A 22,661-nucleotide genomic window follows, 5' to 3' on the forward strand; every position below is an offset into this window, starting at 1 on the left:
AGTAGATATGCTAATCTGGAAAACCGAATGTTTTTTAATAAATTTAAACTCTATAATTTATAAAAAAATACGTCTAAATACTCACCGTTTCCATTACTTCACATCGTTTACATGCTTTGCTTTTGTATAGTAAAAAGAGTGCACGAAGACATATTCGTTTTTTTAATTAAATATCTGTGCAGTATAATTTGTTATCTGTATTTTGTGAAATTCAAAAATATAATATATACTTTTAACTTTACCTTTTCTAAGTCTGTGCATGTTTGATGTTACGCCAATCAAATATGCTGGAATTAAATAGATGCGTGGAAGTTAAAATTTACATTATTTAAAAATATTTTGCCATAGTTTTTAACTTAACGATTTCTGTGATTTATTTCATCACAATTTTTTAGAAAAATATTAATATTATGGATTCTGATCGCACAATGAATATTGTACTAAAGGAAAAATATTCAAATTTATTTTCCAAAATCATAGAGACAAACGTGTATTATGTTACTTGTTTGGAATGGTAAGAATTTAATTAATTAAATATATTAATAATATAATTTTAGCTACTAGATTATTTCAAAGTTTTGCGACACTAATGTAACTTTAATTTACAAGGTAATTTGTTATATTTTCAGCTGTAAATATTACGTAGTTCCAACTACAGCTTCCTGCGGCCACTCTTTGTGTCACACATGTTGGTATGGAAGGCAAACATGTCCAAATTGTAGAATTAAAATAGATCGTAAGTCTTTAAAACTGAACATGGTTCTACAAAATTTGACTGAACATATACACAACTTACAGGATGCCTCTAAAGACATATTTGGCCCAAGTAAGTGATAATGAATTGTATTTGACATGCTTTGGTAATACCCATTTACATCTTTCTTAACATCATAATAACAGTTCATTTAAAGAAAATTTTTTTTCAGCAACTGATTATATATCAAGTATGGACAGTGGACTTCTACATGATCCCACAAAAAATGTAAATGAATGGTTAACTAGTTCACAGAACCACTTTTCTGCACCTGTTACAACACCGGAATCTATTCCAGACTTGACTATACCTTCTAAAATTTTAAATAAAGATATTCATCTCATAGAGAATAAAACAACTACTAAAGCTGTATTGATAGATCAAATGGATTGGGACAAAATTGAAGAGCTTCCTGAGTCAGAAGACATATCAAATAAAAATAAAGAGAACATAGTTGGTCCTATGGACATTGAGCAATTGGACATAATTGATGGGTTTGAAGAATATTCAACAGACAATCCTCGTAGAAGTTCCAGAAATAAAGATATATTTATAAGTAATGAAAAAAATACAGGTGGCTCTTCACCTAAAACTATTAAAAATAAAAACACTAATAATTGGATAACTGTTAAAAACATGAGGCAAGAGTTTAGTAAATTAAATAAAAAAGCTAAAAACAAATTAAATGTTTCAGTTGAAATAGCTAAAACAATTCAAGACAAAAAAAATATAGTGCCACTAGAAAACAGTAGTAAAACCAGTGAAGTTGATATAATATCATTTACAGAAAATGAGAATATCATTAAAAATACTGTTCATGTACATTCTGAAAACATTGTTAATAATAACCAGTCTGATAAATATAAAACAGAAAATAGAAAAGAGAGTTGTAAAGCAACTACAGATTTTAGTCAGAATTTGAGTCCACTGGAACCATTAAAAATTAATAATCAATCTTTCTTAAGTAAAACCATAAAAGAAAAAGATAAATCATCAAATTCTCTGGGTAAAAACCATAGTAAAAACAATGTACCTTTTTTCAAAAGATGTCCATGGAGTAGCAAAATAGGTTTACAAGTTGAAGATAATGAGCAGAACGAGATTAGTGAAGCAGTGAAAACTGATGATATTGAGATAACAATCAAAGTTGGAAAAACTGTAGCCAATATTTGTATTAAGAAGAAAGAAAATAATGTTAATGTCAAAGTAAATTCTGAGCTTGAAATTCAATCATCTATTTCAAAAAATAATGCTTATGAAACCAATATTTCTACTTCACCTTTTAAAAAAAATGCACAAGAAAAAAGGAAAACTGAGCTTGTTAACAAATCCATACAAGCTTTTGTTGAAATTGACTCAGTAAAAAAAATAAATACAGCCTCTGCTGATACCTCAAGCTTAAATACTGTTAAGAAAACAATTGAAAAACAATTAAGTTCCATAAATGAAACTGAAGAAATAAAAAACACTAATAATTCTTGTCCAGAAATGAATCAGCCTAAATTAAATAAGAATCCGAAAGACTGTTTGAATGATTTTGATATGTTTGACAGTGAACCAGTTAAGGATTGTAATATACAACCACTTTCAGGATCGGTACAAACTCCCTCAGCAATTTTTATGCCATCCAATGTGTCCAAACTTAACACCCAAACAAAAAGTAGTAAGAGAGAACGCGATGAGTGTGAAACTGTTGTACCAAACAAAAAAGGTAAAATTACTCCAACAATGAGTAGAAAAAGAAACTTGATAACACTCAATGAAAGTGAACCTGGTGACTATAATGAGATATTAGATCAAGTATATGCTAATATAAAGGAGGATATGAAAGGTGGCAACTCTACATATAGTGCAAATTATATTTCGAATATGCAAATGATTCAAATAACCAGTTCCCAGCAATCAAATAAATTTGAAAACAATAACACCATTAAAGATAAGCCGACACAAAAGTGCAGTGAAAATATTTTTTCCTTAATTGAACATAAATTGGACTTAAAAAATTCACAAGACAAGCATGTAAGTTTCTTCATATTTTCATAGTCTATTTGTATTATAATTTACAATTGCTCATATACGAACATAAAAACAATTATATAGGTTAACAGGACACCCTAGCATCAATAAGTAAAGTCTTACAGACAACCATTATTATTAAAAAACACACATTTTTAAAGGCATATATCTCATTTTTTCCTGAAAAGACAAAACTTCTGTTATAGATATTTATATCATTTGCAAACAGTTGGTACATTGAGGCATTTAAAATATTTATTTAAAATTTCGCGCGCTATGCATAAGCAAGTCAACAGACTACCACAGAAATTATTAATTTGAAATTCGATTTTTTTTAAATTGTTATATTGTTTTACAGAAATCTACTGATATTAAAAAAACAAAATCAAATGAAATAGCTGACAAAATTAACACACAGTTACAAAGCCCAGACTATGATATGGATATTATTCCTAGTACGCCACAAAATGATGATTCTGATAAGAGTGTTGTTGAAGAGACTCCGCAAAAGTAAGACCACATTTCTTTTTTCATAGAACATGAACACAGGACAGGAAACTTACTTGATAAGTGGTAACTACTATTGACACACACACTGCCAGAAATCTCATAACGTCACTGGATTTTATGAATTGCTAATTTAGTGAATTTGCATCCGTTTTTTTTACGTTTTTAGTTTATGTATGACACATAATCGAATTTAGTTTCTCATGCATGTGTGTCTAACATACTTGAACATGCTAATCTCAATAGAAACACAAAGACACCGTGGTGGAATCGATCAGGTATCCCTAATTCCTAATTCGCAAAATTTCAGAGACATATCTCACAAATCCAAACAGATAGATTCAATCAAATCAAGGCAGAAGTCAAAAACACATGAATCTGTGGCTACCATAGATGTAACAGAGAGCACAAAAGAAGCTATAGTCGAAAAAAATCAGTCCATCGAAACACCCGCGTCTATGTACAAATTTGTGAATAATTTGCATAATAAATCCACACCTATAGCGAAGAAGTCCCTTGATTTCACTTACCCAGAACAAATGTGCCCTATCAATACACAAGAAAGAGAAATTATAAGTAAAGCTTTTGATCAAGTTCAGCCAGAGAATATAATAAAAAAGTATTGTCTGGTCGTTTCGTGTTTGACCCCGCCAGATGTCGCTAGGGTGAAATTGCTTTGCAAGCGAGAGAAATGGACGTTTGTTGATAAGTTCACACCGGATGTGACGCACTTGATTGTTAGTGTTACGAATGATAATAGGGCTCAGCGGTAAGTTGTTATTGTCTATTAAATAAACGGTAGTTCAGAATAACTATTCTTGATTTGAATAGAAAAAAAAGTGTAAATATAAGCCTGAAACAGACTTATTCGTCGTTTTTTTTTACTGGTTTTTATTAAGTTTCATGAAATTTAAAAGGATATCTGCAAAATTATGAGTCGATAAGTCGCTTGTTACCACAGATAGTTTATATTAGATTCTAATTCGGTGTTTAAAAATATATATTTTACAGAATTTTTATTATAACATTACATATTATATTATATTTGCCCCCAGCAAACGGGCAGTTAATGTAAATGCTACTTACTACCTACTGCTACTATGTAATTCTAACCTCAAATTAATCTTACTAAAACAAAATTCGAATCTACACAATATTCAATTCTTTAGTAATTAATACATTTCAGATCGGTAAAATTTATTTGCGCTCTGGCAGCGTCTAAATGGATACTTTCAATGGAATGGATTCATAAATGTATTAATAGCAAACAAGTCGTTAATGAGGTACATACTATTTGTAAATAAAAACCTAAAAACAACCTTTTTTTCTAACAAAACTTGCTAGAAGTTTTTTTTTTAATATGACCATGGATACAAGTCTTTTAGACTACTACTATATATCAACATTTCCCTTAACAATTTCTAACTTAGATTGCTTTTAAATACTACTATTATTTTTAACACATTACTGAGTCTAAACGTAGGAACCTCACGAAGTTTTGGATATGACGAGCGAGCCAGGTCCGCGCAGGTCGCGACTCGCACGCCAGAAGTTGTTCGACGGAATCAAGTTCTACTGCATGCCACCATTCGGAGTGCTAGATATCGAAACACTTAAGGTAAATATATATATAACAATTACATAGTATAAAAAAATCACCAATGATTAAAGTTTTTTTTTAGTTTTTGTCCTATTAGAAAATTATATTTTTTTTACTTGAGAAACTTCAGGAACGAAATGCACGTCGCCATCGGATATGCTAATTTTTAGTTTGTGTTCAATCTTTAATGTCTTTTTTAATTAATTCAACACATATTTAGAATATTAGACGGTAAATTATTAAATTCAAATTGATTTTCTTGAATTGATTATTTCGAATTGATAATCTCCTCCGGTTTTTCCTGTTGTGTTTTATAAAATGGCCGAAATATCGCTGACTTGTTCTCGGGTAAAGTCTAAAAGTATTAATTTAGGAGTAATGAGTTTACACTCATATTTATTAATCAATGTAAACCGAATAAAGTTTAAGATAGGATATTGGCAGTTGAACTGTCATTTTCATACAAAGGTTGATACGGATTGTCCGACCTACCATGGATAGCTCGTATCGACTGATGGCTATTATAATCCGTCGATTGGTTATTGGCACTCTTTTTACAACATTTGGATTAAGATGTCGATCTCAGATAGTCAAAAAATGTTAAAAAGGTTTGAAATTACGATTCTAAAGAAGTTTCTCTATCCCATTTTCTCCCGCGTAAAATCTTATGAATATATGTTTCTGTCTCTTTTTACTGTCGCTTTGTCCATTCTATAGAAGTTTCACTTCAATAAAAAAACATAATTTCAAGGAGATATTGGTGTGCGCTGGTGGCGAAGTGGTGAATGAGATTAAAGATGTAAAGGCAACTGAGGCACCTTCGATACTCTTGGCAGAGCCTGAAAGCACACAAGAGAATAGATTTATAGGTGAGTACTTTTTTATACAGGAGAGATTGTCTTCTGGTTCCCATATCATACGTGTCGTTTTTGTTGTGAGCGGCTACTAAATGTGCTCCTTATATTAAATCAAGGACTCGTAGCGATTATAAATCATATTTTGAATAATAATCAAGTCCTCAGTGCTTACGTATACGCCGAACCTGGGTTTGATTTGCGACACAATATTGGTTTCGGTAACACACAGATGAACCTTACAGAATTAAAATGTGTATTATTTAATATTGTCTTTTATTAACATAACTTTTACACATTTAAAGAAAAACATACAATTTACTAAATAATACATAACTTCAATCCGTTAAAAAGTGTTTTTCTTTAAATGTGTATTATTTGTTAATAATATAACCAGAATATCACATAATACGAATTGATTTACAGTTGTATATATAATACATATATTTTGTCTTATAACAAGAAAACAATCTAGTGGTAAACCTTATTAGGTCTAAGCCTCAAATTTCTGAATCTGTTTCACGATCATTTGTGAAACATCACATGCGCCATCGACTTTTTTCACAATGTTTTCCTTCACCGTTCGAACGAATGTTAATTGCGCACATAAAAATTTTTAATTAAAATTAGTGCGCAGCCGGGCATCGAACCTACGACCTGAGATGAGAGTCGCACACTGAAGCCGCTAGGCCACCACTGCTCTTTTATATACATATATGTATTATGTCTTATATCATCAGAAGTATGATTTGTTTATATCTCAGGTCTTTAATACATTAATTTTGATTTAAAAAATCATTAATAATTCATGTAGGTAACATAATGTACACTTATGAACGTTAAAAAATAAATATACATTGAATGCTTCTAATTTTACATTTACTGCCAGTTCTCAAATCAAGGGCGTAGAACGGAAGAGAAGAACTGGCAATAAACTCTCCGCCACTCTTTTTAATCGCCAAGTTTTTTGTTTTACACAATGATACTATTATTATGTTTTAATTGGCTTCATTGGTAGAAATAAAGTTTAAGAAAACCTCTTCTAACCAATGTTTATATCGCCTATTATAAGAATTGACACTTAATACAAGTACATTACATAATACTAATACATTACTAATAATAAATATATATTTTATTTATAATCAACTAGTTTGCGAAGCACCAGTAGAATTATTGAAATGGATCCAATCGATTTGTGTTTATTCGTCACACCATATATACATTTTTTCTTTATAATATTAGTATAGATAAAATTGCAACTACAAGAAGTTATTGTCAGTTTTTTTTGTATTTTTAATAAATACACAAAATTAAAATAAATATTTTTAATTTAAAACTATGTTATTTTAATTATTGTAATGTATACAAGTACAAGTTATATTATTACATAAGGAAAATTGTGTGAATATATGTATGTATGTAGATAATGTAATTTTCCTTGTCATATAATACGCCATTGATACCAAGGCTATAACATAACAATGGAGTTGCAAGGATAATAAATGGAGGTATCTTTCAGACATAGCGGTGAATCTAAGCGTCGTGCCAGTTAACTACGAGTGGGTCCTCAATAGTCTGGGTTGTTACACATTAGCCACTATCGTTGACCTCCTCCTGTGTCCAGAATCGTTACTCCCGCAGGTCATAATGAAGTGGCCGCGCGCGCTTATATCATCGAATGATTCGAATGATGACATTTTTTGCAATAGAAATATAATGTAAATGTTATTTATGTGTTTTATTACATTGTTTGTGGTAAGTTTAATAGAAAATATCAAAAATTAAAAAAAAGTTTGTAAAACCCTTAGTCTTGGAGTCAACGCGTTGGGGTAAGGCGTGTTTATTTGAGGTGATTTCCTTCGCCATACGAGTCTGTCTTATGCATATATAATGACACATGCAATTCATGGCATCAAACCTACGTCCTTAGGGATTAGGAACGCACATTTATAATAGTTACCTACTATGCCAACACTGTTCTAACTATGGAATGGGTAGTATGATCTTTTGGCGAATTTAATTCATAATGTAGCTGTTTTTGCCTTTGACGATGATATGGTCAAAATATAGATTTGCGTGATACGCGACACGGCCTTCGTCGCTTTTTATCATGTCTTGATTTTTCAAGTAATAAATAATGAGTCATTTCCGCTGCTGTATTTTCTTTTCTTCATATACACTGGACTTTTATGGCTTATAAGAATAAAGAGGTATCTCAAAATACAGTTTAACAAAAAATATGAAAGGCGCCAAAAGAAAAACTAGCATTCAGGTCCAGCACATCATCGAGCATGCGCTAATTGCTAAAGCGGTCACAGATAATTAAATCTTTTTAAATGCTATAAATTTGGCGCGCTTCTGGCGATTTCGTTTCTCTGTTGAAGTTATTAAGTAAGGCCCTTGTATAACATCAAAATAATCGTAAAATATATTATTTCGTTACAAAGTCACTAATATGTGTATAAGATAAATTATTTTAGCCCTACTTAATATAAATAAGTTTTTGAACTTAATATACTTATAATTCGTCTATTTCGCATTTATTTTAGGTCGTTTATCGAAAATAATTTAATAAATATGCATGGTTTTTCCACGTGATTAAACATCGTGGCTTTACGCCAAACTCAAATTTTTATCCAATGGAAAGATGCCAAAATATTAAGCCAGTAGGTAGGCGCACGCGCAATACAATGGGAAAACCACATGACCTTAAATTTAAATGTGTGCTCTGAAGCACGTTTAAAAAAATTAAAGATTTATATATTCTCAGAACGTTTTTTGAAGTGAAACTTCTTTATTTATGAATATTTGTTCCTCGTGTAGACAATAAATATTATGATAAATCTGATACAATGACAGAGATACGATGCCCATTCAATGAGTTCCTCTATGTTAAAAAAAATTATGAAGAAATTTAGAAATGATAAACCAAAGAAATGACCGCTAAAATAATTTTCATCAGCTGGCTATTATTTTAAATACGAACTTTATTTAACTAATTTTAATAATACTTTCACTGGCTGCGTAGTGAATCATTATTATCCTAGTAAATTATTTAACTGTGGCGTTTGTCCTATATCAAACGTTTTCTCTATATGCCACTTTATTGATAGATCTGACTTTCCAGCTAATTGCAAACCGGCCCGTAGGATTGTGATGTCATTATAATTCAATGTGAGATCAGTAATACTAGGCACGTGTTGTTCACGCGACCTAAGTTACCACAGACAGTAAGCATGGTTGGACTTTGGTACTAGGGTCATTGAGGTCTACCTGCGAACATCGCTTACGTGACTCAGTTCGCAGTTTATTGTCAATAAAATGATGATGAAACTTTGTAAAATAATACAAAAGTTTTGTTATGGTCACGTTTATCAGCAACAAGGTGTAACGCTACACGGGATGGCTGGATTTTTTTGTCTGTTTCACTTTTCTTTAGCCAAGTAAGCTTTTGCGGTTTATTAAAAAAATATTGTTTTACCAAGGCAATTTTTCGGCTGAAAGAATAATATGAATCAATATCAAATCGAGATCGTATTAATATATTATTAATTGTATTCGATGATATACGACTGACACCTACTGCCTACAGGTTGGTACATCATAATAAGTTCAAGGTCAGAGAAACCGGTTTTTTATTTCAAAGCAGCAAAGCCGTCGAGGAGCTTTCAAAAGCCTGAAAAAAATGAATGCCTGTTTCGTGCATAATTTTTTTAATCACCAAAAATATTATTCCTAGATTCCTTTTTCCTTTAAACAAAAATAAACAAATTGTGACTAAGGGCGTTCCTCTCCAACAATAATTAATTTTTATTTAAAAAAAAATATATATAAGGTACTTAATAGTTCGCGTAATGATAACAATAAAACGCGCGTTAATCGCATGGGTCAATCATACCAATGCGCAATTAATTTCAGTCAATAAGGTCTGTTGATTGAAGTTTGGGTTATCCGTTATTACTTATTGCCTCATGGTGAAATGGGCCTATCACAGGCTAACTTCGTGGCTGCGCGGTGGACGAGAAATGACGTGGTCCTAGTATCGCGCCACTTTGTCATCCAATCCACGAATCGCATATTGCGTTCCTTCCACATCGTGCCGCTTTGCCATCACTTTAGTACATATTGTAGACTCTACCTACAATATACATGGACATTTCGCAGTTACTGCATCACGATACCGCGCCGGTTCAAAGTTAAACATTACGGTATAAAATATCACACGTGAACCTCTAATGTTAAACAATCAATAATTCTGTATGTATAAATATCAATTCAATGGTGATTAATGTTACATTTGCGAGTTAATTAACGAACATATAAGTATTGTAAGTTGTGTCGATTTTGTGATTTTAAAATATTTTAAATTAATTTTGGACCTTGGCGCAAAATCTTCGAACAGTGAGTATTTCAATTACCTTTTAAATAAAATAATTAAAATTAAATTTAAATAATTAAATTTGCTACTCATTACCAATAATATTTTGTATTTGTGCCAGTGCCTATGCCAAGTACATAACCTACTTTTACAAATATAGGTAATAATTATAACTCTGAATAAATTTCTTGTTCAGAGTAAAAGCCTTTGTTTTTTTAATAACTCAAGCAAAACACATGTTTAATATATTTTCTTTAAATTGTTAACGTTTGTGACATTTGACACATTTTTTTGCTTTTGAAGGTGTCAAAAAATAAAAAACAAACAAAGGGTAATTTCCTTTTTTTTCTGTTCTCGTTACTCTGAAATAAGAAGGTAATTAATTTTTATTCCCTTTAGAATTTAGTTTTATTGTACTAACTACTACAATATTATTAGAATCCTTTAAATAATAATTTTCTAAAGTAAAGGGAAATTATTGGAATCCATAGTTCCCCGGTGCGTAGTTGTAACGTGTGTTCATAATTATATTTTGCAAAATCTTGATTAATGGATGGACATTATCTATTAAATGGATAATTGAATAAGAGCGTGGGCTATTATACTTTTTACTTTTCATTAATTCCTAGATTTTATGATTTTATTAGGTATTAAGTATTAATATTTTCATGTCATTTTCGACACGTGTGACCTTGTTATTATTTTGCCAATTTTCATGCATCAATGCATCTGTATTAGATATTATGCCTCTTATCATCGAGATATTGTTAAACATGATAATATAATATTACTATCTCTTATATAGTTAGTGTTTTGTTTCCGCGACCTTTACTGACTTTCACACATTCCAAAACACGGGTTATTATGTAACAAACAAATGACTTGTTACAGGTTTAAAGGATTTTTAAAATGGCTCCGAATTCGTCAGATGCGAATGGAGTGCTTTTTGAAAGTGATGCAGCCACTCCAGATATGGCACTTCCAAATACTCCAGTAATGAAAGCTGATAACTATCCAAAAAAATTTGTTTGGAGAAACATTATAGCATTTGCATATCTACACATTGCAGCAATTTATGGTGGTTATTTATTTTTGTTTTCGGCTAAATGGCAAACAGATATATTTGGTAAGTTTATTATATATTTCAAAACATTAATTTTAGTTGTCAATTTAATATCAATTTGTTTTAGAAAATATTTTCTAAAGGTTATTTTCTTGCAGTTAAATTGGGTAAATATTATTTTTGAATTGGAAAGAGTATCAATTTATTGATAGTAAACATAATGGGTTTTTTTTCTATATTATGAATATACATCATTGTATAAAAAGTTTGTTTCTATTATTAAAATTCCTTATTAATTACCTTAATGCTATAATTAGTCATAATAATTCACCACAGACAGTTTTTATTATGAATAATTGAATAATTCATAGTCACATTAAATCATTTATTCGTGAATAATCATAGAAAAACATTTCAGCCTACATATTGTATGTTATGTCTGGACTGGGAATAACAGCTGGTGCACATAGACTATGGGCTCATAAGTCATATAAAGCAAAGTGGCCACTGCGTCTCATCCTTGTTATCTTCAACACTTTGGCATTTCAGGTAATGATGGGTTTATTCTTTTATAACTTATACTTTCCTTTGTGCAACCTGTTATTTTTAATTTTTAGAAGATCTACTTAGCATGAAAACTGGTACCTCTAATTGTTGATTGAGCGTATTAATAGTAGGTAGTAATGTATAGTGTTTGTTCATTGTCCAGAGTTTGATTCTCAGTAAAACAATAATTAAGATGACAAACAATTTATTTTCATTTCATTTATTTCTGCACCATACAAAGCCATATACCTATACTAGTTTTACATAGTTATCTCTTTAAATTAATAATATTAATTTGATTCATAAGTTAAATAATGTATGCAACAGTGATTAGTCAATTATGTGTATAATTGGTATTATCATTATGCTAAGCATATATTATGCTCAAATGTTAGTAAAATAAAAAAAAACTTGTTCAATATTTGCTTAAAAAATGGACTTCCTTTAAAAGTTATGTCAAATAAAGATAACTGACATAGGATAAGTAAATATTAGTCAACTACATAAGTGGCTTAAATAATATTTCTGTGTAGTGAAAATCGTGATTTCAATTTGGCTAAATTAAGAAAGTCATGTTAAAAATTTACTTTATTTTTGTTAAAATAAATAATAGAATTTAAATATTAAAAGTTCTAAATAATAATAAGTTCTGCTTTTGTAGATTATTCACATATACAATTGAAAGATTTTTAGTATCTATAGTGTTTCCAAAAAAGATAATTTGTATATAAAAATAAAACTTTTATTTTGAGATATATATTATTTATTTTTAAGATAAAAATAAAATCTCTTAAAAATGGGCATAAGTAATTAGATTAATTTTTATTTTCTCAAGCTGAAATTTGTAAATAAATTAAATTTAATCAAGGACAAAGTTCTGTTATTCTATATTCAAAATTTAAATATTTTCTTGTATAAGAAAATTAGATAAAAATTGACTACCATCAACATCTATTCATAGCACCATGATTTTAATTACTGATTTATATTAAAATTATGTAGATGGTAGAGTTAATGTAATGATTTAATCTCTATTATAATAATTAAATTTATTTAGACAATTCTATAATCAAATATCAAAATGTATGAGAAACGTAATATTTTACGACAGTCAACACTTTATCCACAGGACTCTGCAATAGATTGGGCAAGGGACCATCGCATGCATCACAAATATTCAGAGACAGATGCAGACCCTCATAATGCTACCCGTGGCTTCTTCTTTTCACACATTGGCTGGCTTTTAGTTCGTAAACATCCTGAACTCAAGAAGAAAGGGAAAGGCCTAGATCTTAGTGACCTTTATGCTGACCCCATCCTTCGTTTCCAAAAGAAGTAAGTGCAATTTTTAAAGGATTTCGTCACTATACATATATATATATACGTATAATCTGTATTGAGGTTTATTTGTGAAAGTTTTATCAATTTGGATGAGTGTTTGATATAGATATGATATGGCTTACCATTGTTTACAATACGTTGGTGACTAATAATGGAAACTTTGCAAAAACTAAACATGGTGCTGCCTAAAAATTTATTTTAATTTATTCTTTATTACTCAATATGTCATATGGAACATGGTGTAATGGTTGCAGCTTCTTACAAACATTATGTAAAAAAAACTTGGCGATTAAAAAGAGTGGCGCAGAGTTTATTACCAGTTTTTCTCTTCCGTTCTACGCCCTTGATTTGAGAACTGGCAGTAAATATAAAATTAGGATCATTTAATGAATATTTCTTTTTTTTGACGTTATGTTACCTATATGAATAAATGATTTTTGTTTGTTTGTTTATAAATTTAATTCTTTCCAGGTACTACATGATTTTGATGCCAATCGCCTGCTTCGTCCTTCCGACTGTGATTCCAGTCTACGGCTGGGGTGAGACTTGGTTGAACGCTTATTTTGTAGCCGCGATGTTCCGTTACGCTTTCATTCTCAATGTCACGTGGCTGGTCAACTCAGCTGCCCACAAATGGGGTGACAAGCCATACGACAAGAGCATTCAGCCGTCAGAGAATATATCAGTCGCGATTTTCGCACTCGGTGAAGGATTCCATAACTACCACCACACTTTCCCGTGGGATTACAAAACTGCTGAATTAGGGAATAACAGAATCAACTTTACAACGACTTTTATTAACTTTTTCGCGAAATTCGGTTGGGCGTATGATCTGAAAACTGTTTCTGATGAAATAGTCCAAAGTCGGGTGAAACGTACGGGTGATGGTACTCACCCATTGTGGGGGTGGGGTGATAAAGACCACTCCAAAGAAGAAATGGACGCGGCCATCAGAATCAACCCTAAAGATGAATAAAATGCACACGATATACGAGAATCGCAATCCTGTTCTACAAAGGGAACATGAGATAATGTTACCCTTTTTATTTTAATAATTTATGTCTATGATAGCGATAAAGCTTCCACTATTTAGGTTATAAGTGTATTTCGAATATTTTTCGCTTGTATGAGCTCAAATGGGCACAATCTCTTTAGTTTTTGTTGTGACGAATATTTTTTTTTGGTCAAATCTAAAAGATAGATCTAAATTTTAGTTTTAGCTATTCGCACTGAATTGTGAGACTGTGAACGAAATAGTTTTTAAGTTTGCATATTTGTTTACTGCGTATACTATGAAATAGTTGAGAATCGTAAATTAAATATTATTAACATTTTTTATTTAAATATTTTCGAGCCCCATAGTATGATTTCCTTCACGTTAATCGGCAAGTCTTTACATTTTCGTAATTTATCCAAATCTTGCCTACACATTTATTTGCATTGAAATTTATGTTACGCAGTATAAACACATCAGTATTACGCACTAGATACACAATCACTAGTTTGTATGTTTTGCATTTTCGGTTTGAAAACCCGCACATTATTTATTGAAATGGTTCGTTGCAAGGTTAAGGACTGTCTACAGGAGTATGGTATAATGTCGACGAATGTTGCCATATATTTAACGTAACTTGTTGCTCGCTATGAAGGATGTACAGTCACCAAGCATCTTGGGATATGAATCGTAAAACGTATTTAACCAAAAAGGTGTTAACTTTATTTTGAATTTTCTTATGGTAACATTTAAGCTTCTTCCTAAGTCTAAATATTGTGGCGTATCTGAAATATAACTTAGTCTATAAAGAATATGTTTTCTGCAACTTCATAGCGAACTCCAAGCGGATGACGTCACGAAGTACCAAGTTTGACGTAGGACTGATGTGTGGAAATGATTGTGATATTTAGAATATAGATGATCGGAAAATAAAACCAATGCGATCTTAAATTATTTATTGAAAGCTTAAACGGCGTTCCCAATGTATCGTTTGCACTCAGTGTTGATTAATTTACTAATATGCTGGACATAATGTAGTAATATAACAGTGCTAGCGAATTGTTGTTTTATTTACATACCTTCAAATACCCTACAACCAGAGATAAATAAATATAAACAGTAAAATAAAAACAAACAAAATTGATTTTTATTATTTAGTTTTTTCACGCTACCGAAGTTAAAGATTTTGTATATCCTATCTACATTTTTTTCAATTAACAATTTACATATAAAATTTTCTAGACATTGTCAAACTACTTGAAAAATCAATATCACAATATGTTAAAATTTATCCGATACAATCAAAACATGTTATCTAAAGATCGCCGTTTAAAAATACATCGCGTACCAGTTGCGCAACGCTTAAATGTGTGCAATCAAGTTTTGTTTTAAAAGGAACTTGACCTATCAAGGACAATTATGCAATAAAATGAGTGCATTGTTATAAAACGGGTATTTCTTGTTAAAAATGGTAACTATGGCAACAAGCAAGCTTTCGTCTAAGCTTACAGGGCTATACGAAATAGACAATAGGTTAAAATGAGCTTTTGGTGGGATTTTGTGCTAGAAAGTTTTGATTGCCTGTAAGATATCTTTAATAGTGATTAGACCATTTTTTAATATGCATAAATTGTGTATACATCATATAAAGCTGTTGTAATTGTCATTGAAACAAGCAAAATGTTAGATTCCTTAATATATATGCTTTCGAAGCAAAATCGCAATTAATCTATTCCGAAATCAGTAACTAATTCATATATTCTCTCCATAAAAGAGATCTTGCTCATCAAACTTGTCCGGTAAACAAACGAAGAATTCAATCAAGTTCATAATAGGCCCCCGCGAAAACGGGTTCTGATAGCGGCCCCTCTTGTCGCGTAGATACGGGTACCTCTTGTAGTTAAACATTTCGTTGGTAGTTAAATTCATACAGGCGTGAAGCACCTAAAATTTGCAAAAACATTAAAACTATTGATACATTATATTTTGTCTATACTACCTCTACAGAATATATAAATAAATGTAATTTGTACATTTATTTGTACAGTTCTTTAAAGTACACAAAAAGTGGTTTGTCCACTTAATATCTAATTAGTTATTTTAATATAAATACTCGTTATCACCAGTTAAAGAAGCTTTATTTAAAATACCAGTGGGCTAATTAAACAAGTGAATTTTTAGAGCAGTGTTGGCCTAGTGGCTTCGGCGTGCGACTCTCATACCTGAGGTCGTATGTTCGATCCCGGGCTGAGCACCAATGGACTTTCTTTCTATGTGCGCATTTAACATTTGCTCGAACGATGAAGGAAAACATCGTGAGGAAACCGACATGTCTTAGACCCAAAAGTCAACGACGTGTGTCAGGCACTGGAGGCTGATCACCTACTTGCCTATTAGATTTAAAAATGATCATGAAACAGATTGAGAAATCTGAGGCCAGAACCTAAAGAGAGAGGTAGCGCCACTGATTTATAATTTTATTTAATAATTTACATTTTGTAATCCGACTTACAGTTTCAGGATATTATCTGATATTTGTTTTCCAAATAGTTAGTAGTAATAGGGAGAGTTATATACCTAATGTTAAATACCAAATAAATGGGTACCCACTGAACGAAAACAAAAAATTACCAATTGGATTTTTAGATCTCTATATATAGATAATAATAATTTAAATTCATAATTGACTATACTAACCGAAGTGCACGTGAGAATCCATCCGAGTGCGCAAAATGTTATAGCCTCAAGCAAACCCAGCATATAAAGTAGTCCAAAGCCTTCTAGGTATAGACAATAGCATGCGAAGTATATAGAAAGTGTACAATTTATAGCAACACTCATCACGAACAAAAAGAACCACATGCGATTTCGAACGCCGATACAGTTATAGATGAATGGGCAATGGTGGTCGAAGTAGGCCACGCAGCGTTTGCAAATACGACAATGCTTTGCCCTGTAAAAATAAACCTTTACATATGCATTTGATTGCTTTAAATATGCATAAATAATTTGCTATTTTTATTCGGGTCCAGGTTTAGGAGTAGTATACATAACATACGTAGTTTTGGAAGAGTAACAGTAAATTTTTAAGCTGTGGCCACAGAGTATATTCTATTGAGCCGTATGTGATGCGCAATTGCAATCATCTTGTATATATTAAATACTTATCGTAAAATACTACTTACTAGACTTAGGCTATAATAGTTCTAGGCGCTTATTTTGAGACGTCATTAAACATAAATATAGTTTCAAGAGACCATTTTTTCTGTATGTCAGTTTGTGATTTTAACAGCTATCCAGACATGTTTGGGTATCAATACGACAATGTTTCTATTATTTTGTATAACAATCCGCCAATTGGCGTACTTCAATCTTTAGTTTCTCTTTTCTTGTATTGTCTAATGTGTTCACAGTTTTTATTTTTATAACATTGTTCGTGAAAACTTCTTTAGTTGATTTCCAAGTCCCGTAGCCTGTCTACGGGTGATAACTGCTCTCTGCCTACCAAAATATATATTGTTTCGCAGGAAATCGAACTCTGGACCTGAATATGAAGCTTTGAAGCTCATTAGCAAGGGCAGTGTAATCATGGGGCCATAAGCCTTCCCTGGCTTAAATAATTCTTCATTTACTTTGTAAATCGAACATAAGATTCGCTCTTGTTCAATAAGAAAATAATTAAACGCAAACATTCTCTTTCATATTTAACTAGGTATTTGGCAATTTACCTCAAAGGTCGTAGACATCTGCACGTGTGGCATAGACGTGAAAGTATAGCATTTCTTTTCTTCCATTTATCGTAGTACGGTATTTGTCGTATCGCTCGATAATAAGTTTCGGAATTTTGTGGAATGTAGCCTGGATCGCGACGGTTAGCAATGAGCCAACTCATCCACATAATCGCATTCCAATAAAGAAAACAGTAGTGAGATAGCCGTAGTGTATTCCATGTTAATGGTATGCACTGGAAATTAATATCACATATTAAAAAAAACATACCGTATGTTGTGTGTCATTTTTTTATATAACAGGGGGCAAACGGGCAGGAGGCTCACCTGATGTTAAGTGATACCGCCGCCTATGGACACTCTTAATGCTAGAGGGCTCGCGAGTGCGTTGCCGGAATTTTAAGAATGTCATTAAAACTACATTATAACAAAAATGCTAAGTAAAGTCGAAATTCATTATAAAAATTATTTGACTGGACCACAATATGGCGTGTCAGATATCGGTTTATTAGCTTGTCAAATAAATAATGTTTAAGTCTGCGCATGCGCATTTATGTCAGACGATATTGTTTTACATTCATAATACTACCTGTAATAATGCTTATTAAAAAAAATATAATTATTACTTATTCGTCGAAGAGCTTGATATTTGATTGATAAACATACATATGTTTTATGAATTTCTTCCTGGCTTAAAATTTTTAAAATATACCGAATCGTACCCTTAGTTGGTAACATAATACATATATAACCTGGATTTATATTCGATTTTCGCTCTAAAAATATATAACAACACGAAAGAAAGTTTGTAAGGTAGACCCGCAATTTCACAGCACCGCCCGTGTGTAAATAAATGAAGTTACAAATAAGTACATAGAAAATGTATAATTACCCGTATAATATACATAGGATAACCCCACAAGAGAACGGATCCGAGAAAGAAAAGAAGTGGTCCCTTCGAATCACCAGCTCCACCGAACAGCAAGGCCCATAACTCAGAAAGCGGTGGCATCCAGTGAGATTTGCGTTTCATCTCCTTTTGCAGCAGTTTCACGACTTCTGCGTGTCGGTGGCTTTGTGCGAGCATTAGGGGAGTCTTTCCATTTTTGTCACGTGGCTCGAGTTCAGCCTTTACCTGAAAGAGAGCCTTGGTTACCATGGCAACCAAAACAAAGCTGTAATGTTGTAGACTCATTGAAAAAGGACCTGTTTTAGCCGACTTCAAAATATGAGATTATCATATTAACTAATTTTCGTTTTTCTGGAAGCGGTCTAATAGACTGTACTACTTCTACAATATGCAAGTTGATGAATTGAACATAGGTACTAGTGTAGTCATAAAAAGAAATGCTTGTGTTGCACACTTAATTCTAAATAAAAACTATATTATATCGGTATAATCCGGTCGGAGCCTGGTATTAAAAACTGCGGCACACCGCTTCTATGTAACACATTTCTTATATTAAATCTCATACTTCTGTATACATACCTTTTCACAAAGCAATCGGACGCACGTCAAATTGCCTGAAAGACATGCGAGATGCAAGGGTGTTGATCCAAAATTGTCAGTACAATGTAAAGGCACCCCAGAATAGATTAATAGACGGACTAAATCTGCGTGACCCTTATACGCTGCCCAATGAAGGGCTGTGTCACCATTGATATCTGATAGTCTCGTTGCAGCACCCATGCCTAGAAGATATGCGGCAGTGGCGGTTTTTCCATACATACAGGCTGTCATTAATGGCGTTAAACCTTGAAAAATGCAATATTTATTTCAACTATTGGAAAATATATGAAATATAAGAAATATTGACATGCAGCCGTTGAGTGTTGCAAGCGGCCTTATATAATTAACGATTCAGGCTACCCGTAAATCACTTAAGAATATTAAAACATATTGTTTTCAGTTATAAAATTCAGGTCAAATGCGATATAATAATTGTTTGGTGATTTGATGACCATTACTAATTAAATTACTATTTAAATTTATTAGGTAAGTTTTCGTAGAAATTTAGTAATTTTTACTAAATAATTTTTGTTTACCTTTGAAATCAGCTGCGTTTACCGCGACGCCTGATTGCAATAGAACTTGCACCACTGATGCATGCCCTTTTCGACAAGCCCAGTGAATTGGCCGAGGGCCCTAAAATATATTTTTGTTGGTTATGAATACTCTATTATTTATGATTTTAATGTGCTTTAGATGCGGGAGCTCTTTAGTATGATGCAGTAAAGAAACATAATGGATAATAATTTAAATTGCTATATGGGTAGAAACTTGGCGATTGAAAAGAGTGGCGGAAAGTTTCTTGCCAGTTCTTCTTACCCGCTCTACGCGACTTGCGAACTGGTTGTAAATGTAAATTTACAATTAATTTAATTTGTTTTTATTGACGTACATAAGTGTACATGTTTACCTATATGAATAAAGATATTTTGATTTGATTTGATTGTTAGCTTCTTTGGGAGTCGAGGATATTAAACGACAGACACACATTGAGATTGATTATCTGTTTATCCAGGAAAATCTGATTTGCGACACGATCTGTGTTTTCATTTGAATAAAAAAAATCTCTAGCGCTACACCTCTTTACGTCTGCGCCTCAGATTTCGGAATCTGTTTCATTAAGTTTTTTCAATCTAATAGGCAAGTAAGTGATCAGCTTCTTGTGCCTAACACACGCTGTCTCCTTTATGGGTCTAAGATTTCCTTCACCGTTCGAGCGAATGTAAAATGCGCACATAAAAAGAAAGTCCATTGTTGTACAGCCGGGGATCGAACCGACGACCTCAGGGATAAAGTTACTAGGCTAATACTGGTCGTTTTTCATTTGAATAATCACAATGAAATGAAACGTTATCGTTATGCCTATTGTTTAACATTCTCACACTCCTGATACTATTTACTTTATACCTGCGTTCCTAAGCAAGACAGGTCTACAGGTGCTCCTCGTTCCACCAAGTACCTCATGACAGCAACGCTACCATCCAAAGCGGCCCAGTGAGCGGGGGTGTAGCCGTGTTGGTCTCGAGCACTCAGAATTTCAACTCCAAGTTTTTCTACCAGACGCTCGATTTCAGATACCTCGCTAAAACCAGTTACCTATTTAATTATCTGTCAGTTGGCACATCATTAAGGATTTGAGAAGAGTTTAGTTAACTCGCTCCAAACACAACTTTTAACAACTGTTTTTATTTATTTATAATTATTCATAGGTATTATCTGGGCCAATGATTTTTAAGTCACCAGTCAATGTTGAATGAATTGATCGGATGAGAGTTAAACAATATAATTACGATTCTATGTAATAAGTTTTTTTTGCACGCGTAAAAAAATACGTTTACTTTGGAACATAAGATCATCAAGGTATCACTTATTTCACGTCATTAAATTTGAACCTGTAGGCATTCCTACTCATCGGCAAAGAAGATAGAGGGCCGAGAGAAAAAGCCGGCGTAAAAAACTCTCGGTACTCTTTTTAAAAAAGCAAATCATCAAACAATACTACTAATAATATATTTAAACCAAATATGTATGGCAAATTATAATTATTCATAATCACGAATGATGTATGTCATAATACATAGCTAAGAAGCGATGTCCAATTTGCTTTTGAAATATGTTGATGTTTACCCTGAACGTACTCCTTCGAATATAAGTTGTTCATAATCTGAGTGATGGTTGAGGTTCGTCGTTATCCGTGGTTGCGTGGACGGTGCGTCAGGAGATATGGGTGAGCATGGAGGTAGAGATTCCTCGGCAGCCATAGTGCATGGGGGCGGCTGCGGCAGCGCCCAAACGCCGCGCGCCGCCCCCGGACTGGGATATACCTGGATACATCAGTCTTATTATTATGTTGATATTAGAAATTTTCCATACCCCATACCATTACCGTATGAGTAATACCAATCTGAATAAAAGTTTAATAACATTTAAAGAGGCCGTTAGGGCGGGCATCTCAAATCGGGTCTTTCGGGCGTGGGCAACTGGATTATTTAGGGAATCAAATTATTCGGCTTTTCAACGAAATGTTCTCATATAATAAATTTATATAAGCTCATATAACTAATTTATACGTCATATATTTAATTTTTTATCTATTAAGTGTTTTTAAAATACGGTATTTCTAGTACTATTATTATACATACTTTGTAAAACAAGATAATATTATTGAGTGAATTTTAACTATGAAACGCATAATCTCAACCGAACTGCAATGCAGTAACTTTGAACTTTAGCTTAGGCATATCATAGCAATTTATTGATTTGATTTTAACAACAACATTTTATTGAAGGCCTTGTGGATCTTCAATACAAAATTAGGTTAAGTTTCATACCAAGGAAAATTTGAATGATAAGGAACTAATATAAATTGTGGTGTAGTTAGAAAAACATACTTTAAATTCTTCGAAAAAAATGTTATCAATTTTCTAAGACACCTCAAAACTAGTTTTTATATTGTTAACTGTTTTGTAGCGTTATTAGCGTAGCATGAAACCTATTTTAACTCGATATACCACAAAGGTTCCCGTTAAGGACTCACCTTACTATTCACGGCGAGGCCGTTACCTGCCCCCACCGCAGGTCCTTCACTCTCCGCCACGGCCTTTTACAGGAATTCAATGTTATTTACTAGAACTCATTTATTTAAAGAAGTAACACAGACCAAAATTGTTATACGTATATGAAAATGTAACAAAGTTTAGTTTTATTGATTCATAAATGTCAGACAGTGACGCATGCGCAGTGCTAACCGGAAGTTGGCACTTACCGAGTTTAAAAGTTTTCTTCGGATCAAATTAGGTATTCTTCGTCTGAGTGAACATTGAGTCTTAAATGACATACATAAACATATTTCATATAAGTTGTTATT

At 32.2% G+C, this 22,661-nt stretch overlaps 3 protein-coding genes across 6 annotated transcripts; 2 read left to right on the plus strand and 1 right to left on the minus strand.

Annotated features, from left to right (window-relative positions):
• Positions 1-261: 261 nt before the first annotated feature.
• On the plus strand, positions 262-7,462 carry LOC110995488. Of its 2 annotated transcripts, XM_022262667.2 has the most exons (9): positions 262-514; positions 630-826; positions 927-2,773; positions 3,129-3,280; positions 3,588-4,046; positions 4,464-4,560; positions 4,761-4,895; positions 5,629-5,746; positions 7,254-7,462. In XM_022262667.2, exons 1-9 carry the CDS (start codon positions 411-413, stop codon positions 7,454-7,456), a joined length of 3,312 nt encoding a protein of 1,103 aa, XP_022118359.2. In that variant the 5' UTR covers positions 262-410; the 3' UTR covers positions 7,457-7,462. The 2 variants fall into 2 exon arrangements, 1 of the variants encoding a protein (XP_022118359.2); XR_006750880.1 differs by lacking the exons at positions 4,464-4,560; positions 7,254-7,462.
• Positions 7,463-9,761: 2,299 nt separating this feature from the next.
• LOC110995498 (acyl-CoA Delta-9 desaturase) lies at positions 9,762-15,115 on the plus strand. 2 transcript variants are annotated; one of them, XM_022262686.2, is made up of 5 exons: positions 9,762-10,135; positions 11,004-11,238; positions 11,594-11,724; positions 12,851-13,056; positions 13,534-15,115. In XM_022262686.2, exons 2-5 carry the CDS (start codon positions 11,022-11,024, stop codon positions 14,036-14,038), a joined length of 1,059 nt encoding a protein of 352 aa, XP_022118378.2. In that variant the 5' UTR covers positions 9,762-10,135; positions 11,004-11,021; the 3' UTR covers positions 14,039-15,115. The 2 variants fall into 2 exon arrangements, with proteins under 2 accessions (XP_022118378.2, XP_022118380.2); XM_022262688.2 differs by lacking the exon at positions 9,762-10,135 and adding an exon at positions 10,350-10,487.
• On the minus strand, positions 14,998-22,494 carry LOC110995497 (probable protein S-acyltransferase 23). 2 transcript variants are annotated; one of them, XM_022262685.2, is made up of 9 exons: positions 22,332-22,494; positions 21,422-21,618; positions 20,702-20,876; positions 19,831-19,930; positions 19,274-19,539; positions 18,677-18,919; positions 17,785-18,020; positions 16,754-17,009; positions 14,998-16,000 (listed from the first exon to the last, which is right to left on the minus strand). In XM_022262685.2, the coding sequence occupies exons 2-9, from the start codon at positions 21,553-21,555 to the stop codon at positions 15,809-15,811; spliced, it is 1,602 nt and encodes a 533-aa protein (XP_022118377.1). In that variant the 5' UTR covers positions 21,556-21,618; positions 22,332-22,494; the 3' UTR covers positions 14,998-15,808. The 2 variants fall into 2 exon arrangements, with proteins under 2 accessions (XP_022118377.1, XP_022118375.1); XM_022262683.2 differs by having other exon boundaries at positions 18,677-18,931.
• Between the last annotated feature and the right edge of the window lie 167 nt (positions 22,495-22,661).

The sequence above is a fragment of the Pieris rapae genome, chromosome 20 (assembly GCF_905147795.1).
Source record: "Pieris rapae chromosome 20, ilPieRapa1.1, whole genome shotgun sequence".
Classification (NCBI taxonomy): Eukaryota; Metazoa; Arthropoda; class Insecta; order Lepidoptera; family Pieridae; genus Pieris; species Pieris rapae.

Excerpts from the sequence above, each read along its gene's own strand:
- LOC110995488 (XM_022262667.2), top strand. The coding sequence starts at position 411 with ATGGATTCTGATCGCACAATGAATATTGTACTAAAGGAAAAATATTCA. Across the intron at positions 4,047-4,463 it reads AATGATAATAGGGCTCAGCG|ATCGGTAAAATTTATTTGCG; the intron begins GTAAGTTGTTAT and ends AATACATTTCAG. Across the intron at positions 5,747-7,253 it reads ACAAGAGAATAGATTTATAG|ACATAGCGGTGAATCTAAGC; the intron begins GTGAGTACTTTT and ends GGTATCTTTCAG.
- LOC110995498 (XM_022262686.2), top strand. The coding sequence starts at position 11,022 with ATGGCTCCGAATTCGTCAGATGCGAATGGAGTGCTTTTTGAAAGTGAT. Across the intron at positions 11,239-11,593 it reads ATGGCAAACAGATATATTTG|CCTACATATTGTATGTTATG; the intron begins GTAAGTTTATTA and ends AAAACATTTCAG. Across the intron at positions 11,725-12,850 it reads TCAACACTTTGGCATTTCAG|GACTCTGCAATAGATTGGGC; the intron begins GTAATGATGGGT and ends CTTTATCCACAG.
- LOC110995497 (XM_022262683.2), bottom strand. The coding sequence starts at position 21,555 with ATGGCTGCCGAGGAATCTCTACCTCCATGCTCACCCATATCTCCTGAC. Across the intron at positions 19,540-19,830 it reads AAACGCAGCTGATTTCAAAG|GTTTAACGCCATTAATGACA; the intron begins GTAAACAAAAAT and ends GCATTTTTCAAG. Across the intron at positions 18,021-18,676 it reads ATCCTATGTATATTATACGG|TGCATACCATTAACATGGAA; the intron begins GTAATTATACAT and ends ATTAATTTCCAG.